The 13,885-nt window shown below is 39.8% G+C and overlaps 1 protein-coding gene across 1 annotated transcript in view; it reads right to left on the bottom strand.

The window, feature by feature from the left end:
* Positions 1-12,651, bottom strand: part of myo16 (myosin XVI) — a 239,976-nt gene extending 227,325 nt beyond the window's left edge. The window contains exons 1-2 of the mRNA XM_069890622.1: positions 12,408-12,651; positions 815-885 (exon numbers count right to left, since the gene is read on the bottom strand). Of these exons, the coding sequence (XP_069746723.1) occupies positions 815-885; positions 12,408-12,621 (285 nt within the window). The 5' untranslated portion in view covers positions 12,622-12,651. The remainder of the gene's footprint in view (positions 1-814; positions 886-12,407) is intronic.
* Between the last annotated feature and the right edge of the window lie 1,234 nt (positions 12,652-13,885).

The raw sequence follows: 13,885 nt of genomic DNA on the forward strand, positions 1-13,885 counted from the left end.
CAAATTTGCTCTGATCTTCTGCCTCGGCATAAACATCTCTAGAGCTTGAGCTCCTGTCGCAGTAAGTAGTATTGCAATCTTCCAGTTGGCTATCAATTCCAATCACTAGCAGGTAAAGCATAACCATTTGCTTAAACAGCCTCCACTTGTGGTTAATAAATCTTAAACCTTCTACTGATATCAACTGTTACTCACGACACACACTTTTTTTTTCTTCTTTTACTCCTGTGCACAGCGGAACTTGCAGTTTCTTCCACTCCTGATATTATGTGATGTTTCTTTTATTACAATAAAGAATCTTGGGTTCTTTCTAAAACAACTAGATATATTAACTAAGCAACCAGCTTTAAACAGAACATACACATGCCAGACCTCATGTGGATGCATCCCTCTTGAATCTACCCAAGATGCTACAGTTTTCCAAAGATGCAATATTCCCCAGGTGCGAAACACTCCATGCCCGAATCCCCCGGTGGTAGCACTCTATCACTACAGTGATGGAAGGCTGTTATTCAGACTGGAGGTCAGTGATCAGTGATGTTTCACAAGGATTTGTGTGAAGATCCCTGTTATTTGACATACATCTCATGGATGGAAAAGAAAGTGGCGGGTGGATTAGGAAGTTTGCAAATAATACACGATAGGTGGAGTTGTGGGCAGTGTAGTGGGTTATTTAGCATGCAAATTATTGAATTAAATAATGTCAAAAAGGTTTTAAGTTTTAGCTTCTCAGTCTATGCTATAAGCAACCAGTACCAAATGTTACCCAATCGACTGTATTTAATAAACAATGGCACAATATAGTTGTTTTTACCAGATGCAGTAGAGAGCCTCCTGAGGAGATCATTGTGTTGGGGTCCGCACCTTCCTTTAACAGCTTCAAGACTATAATTGCATGAAAATTTAAAAAATGTTATCATAGTACAAAATGTTTTTCACAGCTTGAATTAAGAATGCAATTCACTGAACGATAATATTTTTATAAACTCAGACAGTGTGTGTTGGAGTCTTGGTTCACCTTTTTAGTAAATTAAAAACTTTACATCCTCGTCTCTCAGTGCAGCTGGACTTTGCTCATTGATTACATGATTTGCCAAAACATAATACTTCAGTAATGCAGTACTGGGAACCATAGAGGGCTGACAAAGCACAACAAAAGAAGGAAGGCAAGTATCAGCTGGGCAAATTATCAAAACTGAAATTTGAACTTCCCATAGACTATTTTAAAGAAACACTGAAAACATGCAATGATCAAAGGCCGATGCTGTCAATGGGTCATACATCATGGAATAGGCCCTTCCAGCTCAACTCATCTGGTAGTCGGGGCCAGTCCAATTTGCCTGCATTTTACCTATATCCTTCAAAGTCCTTCCTATCCATAAATCTGTCCAAATACCTTTTGAAAGCCAGAATTGTGGCCACTTCTGCAGTTTCATCTAGCACATTTTTCCCCAGACAAGGACCATCCTCTGAGAGAACAAAGTTGCTCTCAAGCCCATCTTAACTCTCTTCTCTCCCACCAGATCCTGCAATCCAAAGCAGCACATAATCTGCTGGAGGAACTCAACAGGTTGAGCAGCATCAGTGGGGGATTAAAAAATAGTCACATTGTGGGTCTGAACCCTTTATCAGGAAGTTTTTTTTAAAAAAGTCAGGAGTTGAAGGCCACCACAAAATCTCAGCAAAGAGATTGTTGCCCGTAGGGTTGCCCTGGAATATCAAGGCTGGGGGACTTTTCACTCCCAGCATTGCATGAATGCACCAATGCTAGGGGAGCAGAGAGCAAGCCCATTGATCTAGCTATAAACAAGATGTCTGCAGATGCTGGGGTCTAGTGAGTACACCAAAGTGCTGGTGAAACTCAGCAGGCCATACAGCATCCTTGGAAAGTCATAGGCAGTCAACCTTTTGGGCTTGAGCCCTTTTTCAGGTATGCTGAAAATCAGATAGGGAGCATTTGAAGATAATTGTGTAATGAATTTTACTTTCTGTAGATGCTGTGTGAGCTGTTGAGTTTCTCCAGCACTTTTGTGTAGTGCAAGAGAGCATTATCAGAGAAAGTCTATCGGAAAGCATCAGTCTCTAGCCCAGGGCTTCCCAAAGTTCATAGCTCACGGAACCCTTTTGGGAACACTTGGATCGTCAATTACAGTTTAAAAGACATGGCAATATATACAAGCATATAAATAAATAAATAAATATAAAGCATTTACAAGCATGTAAAGAAGTAAATAAACTCACCAGTAGTGGATTAACTTCCATCTGAACCCTACACGCCCCCCCCCCCGACCTTGCCCTACCACCAGCGCCCCTCGCTCCCAACCGCAGCCAAGGTTGCCTCCGCTGACCCTTGCTCCCCGCTGTATTCCAGGCAACCTCCATTGCACTCGCTCCCCACTCCAGCCCAGGTGACCTCTGCCGCACCTTGCTCCCCACTTAGGAAGCAAGTGAGTGAGCAAGAAGGGGGAGGGAGAAAACGAATGAGTGAGTATGAGGGGAAAGGAAAGAGTAGGCGAGTGAGCAAGAGGAGGCGGTAGATTGAATTTTTAAATTTTGGCTTGCCTCGTGCCAAAAGAAATCCGAGTCTCATTGGTTGAAAATGAAATTATGAAGCCTGATGTCTATGCTACTGTTTTGTTAGCATTGAGGCAACTGTTTAGAAACACATTTTCTAAAGTAATTTCAATTTAAATTCAAATTAAATAAAAACAATTTTTTTTAATATATACAAGTTTTAGTTATTAGTACCCATTTCTTCTGTGAAACCCCTGTGCCTTTTTGTGAAACCCTTGCATTCTGCAGAACCAAGTTTGGGAAACACTCCTTTAGCCTCTCCCTATCACCTCTCAACTCCTTTATCTTCCCCCTCCCCCACCTGCATCTACCTATCACCTGCTGGTCTATGCTCCTCTCCTTTCCCTTCTTATTTGGGCATCTGCCTGATTTTCAGTCCAACTGAAGAAGGGCTCAGACACACACCATCAACTGTCTATTGCTTCCAGTGGTTGCTGTTTCTCCAGCACTTTTCCAGTGTTATGCCATTGATCTGATCACTTCCTAACCTGAAAAGAGGATAAGTTATGGCAGTAGACACCAGCTAGAGGGCCAGTACCGGGTCCTAGCAGGTTTCTTACTTTAAAATATTTTTTATTGAGTTTAGCATACAGGTATAAATACAGAATTGACAATTACATAATAATTCATTTGTATACAAGTAAGCACGGACAAAAATAAAACTATGTGACCATGTTAAACCATATAAAAATAAAAATCTAAAAGCTAAACTAAATCTAATCTATCCCCCCCTTTAATCAAGATTATATTATAAATTAATAAAAACAAATCAATAATGTGGAACCACTGGCAATCCCCAGAGAACAGAATCACCAGAACATACAATAATTGTTAATTCTTCAAAATACATTAAAAAATTGTAAGAAAGGGACCCACAATTTCATAAATTGAAACTGTCTATCTTTATTATATCTAATTTTCTCTAAACCTAAATAGGACATTACATCAATATAACCATTGTGTATGAGTAGGGAATGAATAATATTTTCATTTCCATAAAATTTCTCATCTGGCTATCAACATTGTAAAAGCCAAAACTTTTTTCCTGAGATGTCGATATAGGTTTATCAATGAATCACAAGAAAAAAAAAACAAAGAAAGTAATTAATGGGCAAGGTTCCAAATTAATCTTTAGAATCATTCATAAAATTTGGAAAATGCCTTTTCAGATTATCTCTAAATTTGGGCACTCCCAAAACACATGGATCAGAGAAGCTTAAATATTTTTACACTTCTCACATAGTGCAACAATATCTGCATAAAAATGAAACAATTTAAGTTTGGATAAATGAGGTCTGTACATCACCTTAAATTGTAATAAGCAATGTTCTACTCTCATTAATCAAGCTGAGAGTAGTCTCTGAAAAGGTACTATCTGAAAAGGTTAAGTTCAAATCTCATTCCCAAATGTTCTTGGTCAAGCCATGAATTCAAATCAATAAATTAATATAACTGTATGATATTAATCCACCATGAAAATAAAACCATAAATTAAAACATATCAAGAATATTAGTGTTGGAAATTTGTGGAAAATCAAAATTTAGACTGAACAAAATGTCTAATTTATAAATATCTAAAAGGTGTCTTGGAAAGATTAAATTTAGCTGATAATTATTTGAAAGAGGCAAAATTTTCTCAAATAAAGAGATCTTTAAACTTTGACTAGCTATTCTCTGCCATTCCTTGAAATCTGCATCCAACAAAGAGTTGAAAAAGATGGTTATAATCGGATTGGCCAGTGGAAAAACCATCAATTCTGAAGAATTTCCTAAAATGAGCCCAAATTCTCAACATACTTTTCATTAATGGTTTATGTGTTAATTGGGAAAAGGAAAATGGTAAAACCTAGTAGGTTTCGAGGTGAACACTCCTGCTTTTCTCATCTATCAACCTATCTAAGGAAATCTGTTGGCTTCTCTGAGAATTAAATGTTGTTAAGGAGCACGATGTAACTGCAAACAGAGGATATGTTTAAATCACTGACTGATAATTAGGGGTTGAATAGACAATGCTTCATAATTGTGCTAACAGAAGTTCACAGCCAGGTCCCAACATAACAATTAGGTTACCATGGAATCTGAACAACTTAATGTTGCATCATTATTTTTGTCCTTTAACTTGGGAAGAAAGGAAAACCTCTGAGATCTTTATTCATGCAAGTATAGGGATTTTACCTACTTTTTTCTGTTTTAGATATGTTTAGTTTATTAATTATCAGCACAATGAGTTTTCCCCATGTATTCACAGAGTTCTTGTCATTAAAAAACTTAACATCAAATAACTCACAATGATGTGTCAGGGGAGAGCAAATGTATTATTCTTAAATTGAAGGTCAAAGACTGTTCTGCAAACTTAATATTCTTTTTAGATTAATGTAATTTAGATCCAGTATCGGATCATATTGTTTTAAATAGTCTATGCACATTTTGACCCAAATGGCTCATTCTATTGGTAAGTGACCTCAGGGTTCCAGAAAACATCACAGAACCGATGGAAAGTCATGTATTGTTATCTCATCTAAAGTGGCTCAAAAGAAAAGAGTGGAAGGACCTACACATCCTCATGGTTGAATTTTAGATAATAAGCCATGTTCCCTGTGTCAGAAGGGCCCCAGAGCAGAGTATCACCCATCTCTTGAGAGCAGTACAGGAAGAAAGTCAAAGGATGAGTGAAAACTAACATGCTGACATTTCGAGCTGTAACTCCAAAAAAGGAGGCTGGAAATATCATGCACACATGAAACATCCATGCAAACAGACACGAGCATGCATGCCCACTCCTCACTGTCTTAGCACTTCTCAGCCACTCAGAACTCAAAGGACATAATTCACACACATTTACAGCAACTGAAGTGTGACAAAATTGTGCCCATAGAGAGTTTTGTTTTAATTTCACATTTTATTTGCAGGATAGCATTGTTGTCAGACACAAGCATGTCTGCTGTGTCACTCAACAACTTTTAAAGATGAATCAGAAATATCCAGCCAGGGTGTATCACTGTGTCATACGAGAACTGCTCCATCCAAGATCACAAGGAATTGCTGACATGATGAACACTGTTCAGACGATCATACACACCTCCTTTCCTCAATTAACATCATCTATACTTCCAACTGCCTTAGAAAAGCAGCCAGAATATTAAAATGTGTATCCCACTCTTTTCCCTTCTCCCATTGGGAAGAAAATTCACGAGTGTGAGATCACACACCACCAGATTCAAGAACAGTTTCTCCTCTGCTCTTATCAGACTCCAAAACAAACTTCACATCAGTAAAATAACGTGGCCCTTACTCTATTCTAACCGATCTCACTCTGTAACCTTAGCACTCTGTACTGTGTACTACTTACTGTGCTTCTGTATGGGTTGACTTGCTGTATAACACACAAAACAAATCTTTTCGCTGTAACCTAGTACATGTCACAAATAACTTGAATGATTATTGCTTATCCCATCAACCTGCAGGATGCTCCTCTTCCCAAATCAATGAATACTTTGGGCACTGCCTAAAGATCATGGGCTCATGATAATCCAACTTGCTTACTAAAGCCGAGTCGTAGAATATTCATCATCTTATTCCAATATTTACCGCTGAGGGTGGGGGTGGGGGGGCGGGGGGGGGGGGGGGAGGAAGGAACAAGATACAGTGTCATTGCAGTTTATTCTGTGTGTCATGGCAGATGGAGTTTAATCCAAAATGTGGACTGATGCACTTTGGGAGACCACATGCAAGGAGAAAGTATACAGTTGCTGGCAGGGCCCTTAAGAGCATTGATGTACAGGGAATCTGGGGACCTGGTCCAAAGCTGCCTGAAAGTAGACAGGGTGGCAAAGAAGGCATATGAATGATTAGAATAAAACACAAACTTCTGCAGATGCTGTGATTGTAGTAAAAATAAAGAAATGCCACAGGAGGTAAAAATATATAACCAATGTTTAGGGCCTAATTGCTCAGGGCATTTAGTATAAAGGAAAGAAGTCATGGGGCAGCGTTATAAAATTGTTAGCTGCACTTGAACTATTGTGTGAAATTCTGGTCGTCCCATTAGACAAAGTGTATGGAGCCTCTGGAAAAGGTACAGATGAGATTTACCAGGATGCTGTCTGGATTAGATAAATTTGGAGTAAAACAACAAAATCTGCAGATGCAGATGACTACTCCAGAACATAAAAGTGCTGGAGTAACTCAGCAGGTCATGCAACATCCAGGGGAAGTAAGAGGCAGTCAATGTTTTGGGCCTGAGCCCTTCTTCAGAAGAGGACAAACCTGGGATGTTCTATCACCTATTGAATATAAAGGGAAATTTGAAAAAAAACACACTTGGGGATAAAAAGCAAAACATTTGCAGATTTTAGGAATTAATTGAAAAATGTTCAATTAGTTGGTACAGTGAGGATAAACCTAATTACATTTCATGTCCTATTGGTCAAAACTGAGGATGAAAATTTTGAATATAAATCTTTCCTCTTGGAGATCATAAACCTTCTCCAACTAGTTTTGCAACTCGAATTGATTTTTGGTTTTCTGGATACTGACTTTAAACAATTATAGCATTTTCTTGTGCATTTCTTAATGTGATCACATTTATCTTTTTATGAGTGTCTTGATCTTATTTCTTGCATTCTGCCACCAAGTGTTGGATATAGAACATTGAGCATTACAGCACAGTACAGGCCTTTCAGCCCTCGATGTTGTGCCAACCCATATATACTGACCAAAAAAAAACTAAACCCACACTATCTCATAACCTACTAATTTTTCTTTTGTCCATGTTCCTGTCTAAGAGTCTCTTAAATGCCCCTATTGTTGCACCCTCCATCAACACTCCTGGCAATGCATTCCAGACACAACAACTCTTCGTATATAAAAAAAAACTCCCTGAAAGTTTCCTCCCTTCTATTTGTACAGTTGTCCTCTGGTGTTTGCTACTCACATCCTGGCCACCTATTTTATCTGTGCCTCTCGTAAACTTGTAGACCTCTATTAAGTCACCTTTCATCCTTCTTCACTTGAAAGCTAAAAGCCCTAGCTCTGCTAACCTTACCTCATAAGACACATTTTCCTTTCCAGGCAACATCCTGGGAAATCTCCTCTGCACCAGCTCCATGATTTCCACATATTTCATGTAATGAGGTGACCAGAACTGAACACAATATTCTAAGTGTGGTCTCATCAGAGATTTATAGAGCTGCAACATTATTTCATGACTCCTGAACTCAATCCACTGATTCATGAAGCTCAGCCTACCATAGTTCCATCAACCTGTGTGGCAGCCTCAAGAGCTCAATAGATTTTGACCCCCAAGATCCATCTATTCATCCACATTGTTAAGTACTTTAACAATATATTCTGCCTTCAAGTTTGACCTACCAAAATGCTGCACCTCATGCAAATCCCAATTGAACACTGCCACTTTTCGACTCAACTCTGCATCCTGTTTATATCCTGCTGGAACTTACAACAGCTTTCAATTCTATCCACAACTCTGCCAACCATTGTATCATATACAAACTTACTGACCCATCCCTCAACTTCTTTGTCCAGGATATTTATAAAAATCACAAAGAGCAGGGGTCCCATTAGATTGCCCATCACTAATGTAAGACTTACTCTTCTACAATTCCCTGGATTTTTCAATTACCTTTTAGAAACAATGGTACCCACTTTTGCACTCTCCAATTCTCTGGTACCTCCCCTGTGGCTGAGGACAAGATCATAGCCAATGCCCAAGCAATCTTTTCCATAGCAACCTGGGTTATATCTCTCTGGTCCCAGGAAGTTACTGTTTCATCCCCAATTAAACACTTTTTCATTTTTGTCTTCTTTTATCCTTGTCCATAACTTTGCTAAAGCTTGGAGTGGTGGTCACTATTACCAAAATGCTCTCCCACCAAGGTCTGTCACCTGATCAAGTTCATTACTCTGTACTAGTTTCTAATCTAACAGATACTGTGTCAGAAATCCTTCTTGGACACTCTTGACAAATTCTGCCCAATCTATCCCTGTTGCACAAAGGAGGAGCCAATCAATATTAGGGAAGTGAAGTCTCCCATAACAACAATCCTGTTATTTCTGCTCCATTCCAAAATCTGCCTGCTAATCTATTCTTCAGTGTCCCAAGGACTATTTGGGGATTATAGTAACAGTGCATGAAAAGTAAGGCAGTGGCTTTGGTTCATTGCTTATTCAGGAATCTGATGGCAGTGGGGAAGAAGCTGTCCTTGTGCCATTGAGTGCTCATCTTTAGACTCCATTACCTTTTTAGAATTGTAGTAGAATGAAGAGGGAATGGCCTGGGTGGTGGGGGTCTTTGAGGATTTCTCCCTTTACAGTGATTGCTCCCTTCCTATTTCTGACTTCCATCACACTGACTCAGTAGGCACTCCCACCACAGCATTCTCCCTTTCAACAGCTGTGATACTATCCCTGACCAGTAATGCTACCCTCCCCCCATAATATCTCTTTAAAGCTATATAAACCACTTAACAGCCAATCTTTCCTTGAATCAGCTATGTCTCTGTTGTGGCCACAACATCATAATTCCACGTATTGATACTTGCTTTAAGTTTATCCCCTTTATTCCTATTATTCCTTGGATTGAAAGACACATTTCAAACTCTCCAACTCATTACATTTATGCCTCCTCTACTGCCAGTCCTTCCTCCAAACCTCCAACACATTGCATTATCCTTTCCACCTTCTGCTCTATTTTCTTCCCTCACATTGTTTTACTCATCCTCCTGCCAAATAAGTTTAAACTCTCCCCAACTATTCCAGCAAACCTGCCAGCCAAGATATTGGTCGCTCTTCAGTTCAGGAGAAGCCCATCCTTTTTAAATTTAAATTTATACATCTAGCACCGTAATGGGCTATTTTGGCTCATGAGCCCTTGCCACCCAATTAACCTACAACGCCCGGGTACATTTCAAATGGCGGGAGGAAACTGGAGCCCCTGGAGGAAACCCACGCAGACATGGGGAGAATGTACAAACTCCTTACAAACAGCACAGGATTCGAACCCCAGCCCTGATCACTGGTGTTGTAACAGCATTGCGCTAACTGCTACACTATCCATGCCACCATTTTGTACAGGACATAACTTCCCCAAAAGAGATCCCAATGATCCACAAATCTGCACCCTGCACCAACTGATGCCGAGAATTTCCACAGATGCAAATGTTAGCTTGAATTCCTCATTAGTTTTATAAAACACCAGAGTATGCTCATTTGGTTTAATGTAATATTTTACTCCAAGTTCAAGAAATAAACTTCATCAAAAATGTCTTATATTGCTGCTTCAAGTATACTATTTTTATATTATTATACCTTTTATAAAAAAACATTAGTCCTTCACACTATTGAAAGGATATTTGGGAACAATACCACAAGCAACACTGAATATGTGCCTCACTTGGTATTTTTAACATTCTAATTAAACCTAGAATATTCACTTTTTTTTCCCCCAATCCAATTCATCAGAAGTCAGACAGTCAAATAAAATTGACAACAACAAACATTTTTTTTTAAGAACAGTGAAGAGAAAGAGTGACCAATGAAGATGGTTGTCTGAGATTAGAGATTACAATACAATATCGATCATCTGGGGAAGTGGGTAAATGAATGGTGGGTTAAATTCTTTTGCATTTTTGGAAATTGAACCTGGGCAGAACTTAGAGTGTATGGTAACACACTGGACAGTGATTTACAATGGTGACTTAGGGGTACAGGACATTGTTCCCTGAATGTAGCGACACAAATGGACAGTGATGAAGAAATCATTTTGCCTTTTGCATGGGTCAAGGCATTGTGAACAGGTGTGGAGACATCATGTTACAATTGTAAAAGATGTTGGTGAAACCGCACTGAGTGCTGTGTATGGTTCTGGTTGACATGCCACTGGAAAGATGAGATTAAACTGGATTCACAAGGATGTTATGAGGACTGGAGGGCTAAAGTTCAAGGAGAGGTGGGATCAGATGGGGCATTTTTTTCCATAGAAGGCTGAGGGGTGAGATTCATAAAATTATAAGGACATAGATAAAATAAATAGTCATAGGCTTTATTTTATGCAGAGTGGGGGTAGCTAAGACTAGAAGTCATAGATTTAGGGTGAGAGGTGAAAGATATAAAGGGAACCTGAGGGGCAACTTTTTCCACACAGCTTATGGTTAGTATGTGGATATACATGGAGGTGGTTACAATTATATAATTTAAAAGGCACTTAGGCAGGCAACTGGAAGGATTGAGAGGAATATGGGCTAAACATTACAAAATGGGGAAAGCTCAGGTAGCCAACTTGGCTGAAATGGGCATGGGCTGAAGCACCTGTTTTTATGCTTCATTACTAAAGTGGCCTCAAGACACAGGGTAGTAGGTTTAGGATGGAGAGAAGGAGTAACTGCTTTTCCCAGAAAATGGTGAATCTATGAGATTCTCTACCCATTGAAGCAGTGGGGGCTACCTCAGTAAATATTTTTAAAACAAGGTTGGATAGAGTTTTACATAATAGGGGAATTAAGTGCTATGGGGAAAAGGCAAGTAGGTGGACATGAGTCAATCATCTTATTGGATAGCTGATCATGCTTGATGGGCCAAATGACCTACTTCTACTTATAACTTACAAAATTTTGTCATTTATAGAGAAATTTAGTTACTGTGTACAACAAGTATAATTATTTATTTATTTGGTATGGATTTTTAATAAAGGTAATTTCGGGTTATTTAATCAAGCTACTAACTTGCTTGTTTCTTGGTGATAAATCTTTCAGCTGCAGCTGTATGTAGTTCTGTGAGGATGTTAAATGTGTCAATAAAATGCTGGTCACATGCATTGATTCATGACAGATTTTTCAGCTGAGCTCAGTGTGGAAATCCTGCCTTTTGGGGGGGGGGGGGGGGGGTGAGTGACTGGTGTTGGGCAGAATGGAGCCAGTGGTGTGCTACCCATAATGTGACTGGCACAGTACGTATTCATGACCGGCAACACCTGCTGCATAACCTGGCTGATGGTCCCAAACGCTACAATCTCTCCTCATCTTCTGCTCTTTACTTGAAGTTGCTTCCATTGCCCCTTTTACAATTGACTGCACAGCTCTCATCAGTGTAAAGGCTCCCAGACAGCCTGCATAACATGAGCCTTCTGGGCAAATGGTCCGCTTGGAGCTCTGGGGTTATTCATTGCTGGATTGTGCATTATTGCTGGCAAAGTGATTCATACTAACAGGGATGGGAACAGTCTTCCACATGTTCCTAACAACACACAAGAGCGCACGGAGCTAGCATTTGTACATGGCCTCATTTAGCAGTGCAGACAGTCATGGATCTCCTCATTTCTAAGGGAGCACTAGTCCTCTTTTAGTACTGATGCCATTGGCAATCTTCTGGGAATGCCTGTTGGGATGCTAAATGAGATTCTAGTGTATGGTCATCAAGTTGTACAGCATGAAAACTCACTCTTCAGTCTATTATATCTTGTTAGCCTTCAAGTATTAGTAGTCCCCAGAGTGATGACCTGGATCTCTTTTCATTGTTATGTTTATTCATAAATATGTTAAGAAAGCATGGATATTATTAATTATGAACTTGCAAATGGATCTGTTTGTTTTATACAGTAGAGGATTATATAACCAAACGACAGGCAGCATTAAAATCTTTAGGCCACTTTGGAGACAAGAGACTGCAGATGCTGGAATCTGGAGCCACAGATAATCTGCTGGAGGAACTCAGCAGGTTGCTCAACATCAGTGGGAGATAAAAAGAATTGACAATGTTTCAGGCCAGAACCCTTCATCAGGACTGAGTACACAGGAGAGAAAGCTAGAGAGTCACTTTACCTTCTTTATCATTGTGCCCTATAATGGCCTCCTGTACCATGTCTGTAATTCTAAAGTGGACATTTCTCCTCTTTGCATGTTTGTGCTTGAATCCAGTCTGTTGGACCTTTTCCCGTTCATAGTATGCCTTTACTTGGTCACATCGCATGCGTTTCACCAGCTGTTGCCGCTGACCTGAAGGTAGTGACTCCAGCAAGCATTGATCGATCTCCATGTCATGTGTTCGAAAAACATTACAGAGCTGGAAGCAACCTAAACAAAGAGGGTGAGCACCACAAGTTAGAATCCACCAGAGAAACAATTATAAGCATCAATATTTAATGATCAATGTAAACAGAAGCATTGACAAATCAAGAATAGCTCAATAATTTATTTTGAACATTTCAGCTTTTTGTTTTTTTAAGTTTGAAGTATGATGCTTCTCATAAATAGTTGGTTATACTAAATAAAAGATTATTTCAGAATTTTGTTTGCATAATACCATTGTCATTATTAAGCAATCGAAAATCAATCTTTCCTTCAAAATAAACTCAAAAATAACCATTTTCAGATTGCTTTGCTTCACTTGAATAATCTAATCCTGCCTAGAAACATGGGATGATGTCATTCACCCTGTCACATTGCAGCAATGAGTGGAGAAGCCTGCAGGTGAAATGAAGTGTCTTCTCCTCTGCTGTGGTCAAGGGAGCCCTTTCTTACTCCTCCACAAATACTCAGACTTCACCAGTGTTTACATCATTCCCTTTGACCTCCGCCTCTCTGATGCGGAGTGGTCTCTTCTCTGTAGAGGCCTTACCTTTATATTCCTGCACCCACACTTCAGCAGGATCTGCACCTGTCATGAGTTCTTCTTCTGCTGCCTCCATGACTCTACATTGGTCCTCACTGCCTCATCTTCACCATGCTGACCAATCCCCATATACTACCATTCTCCACCAAGTAGGCCATAGGGTGCCCTGTTACTTTATGGAGCCTACATCGGTTCCCAGGATGACACCTCCTATTCCAGTACATCTGAAATGTTCTCTTTCCTAGTACATATTGACCCCCCCTTACTGTCATTGATAAAACTGTACCCATATCGCCATTTCTCATATTTCTGCCCTCTCCTCTCTCCCCTCCTCCAGCAGAACAAAGAGAGGCCCTTTGTTCTTCACTTTCTGCCCACCAGCTTCTATTTCAGACACTCTGACACGCACCCTACTATCTACATCTTCCCCTGTCCCATCCAAACACACTTTTCACGGTGATCAGTTTCTCCATGATCTTCTGGTTCACTCTTCCCTCTCCTTAGCACTTCCAGCTTTAATGGCAGAAAGCTCGGATGTGCGGATGGAAGTGGACCCACATTCGGAAGCTTGCATGCTGCAGCAGTGTCCCCTCACAACCTACATTGTGTTTTGGAATGCGTGCACAGATTGATCTGTGTATGGGTTCCAAATCACCTTTTTTTTAATAAAACGCGTTGGGTTTGTAAA

Source organism: Narcine bancroftii, chromosome 7 (assembly GCF_036971445.1).
Source record: "Narcine bancroftii isolate sNarBan1 chromosome 7, sNarBan1.hap1, whole genome shotgun sequence".
Lineage (NCBI taxonomy): Eukaryota > Metazoa > Chordata > Chondrichthyes > Torpediniformes > Narcinidae > Narcine > Narcine bancroftii.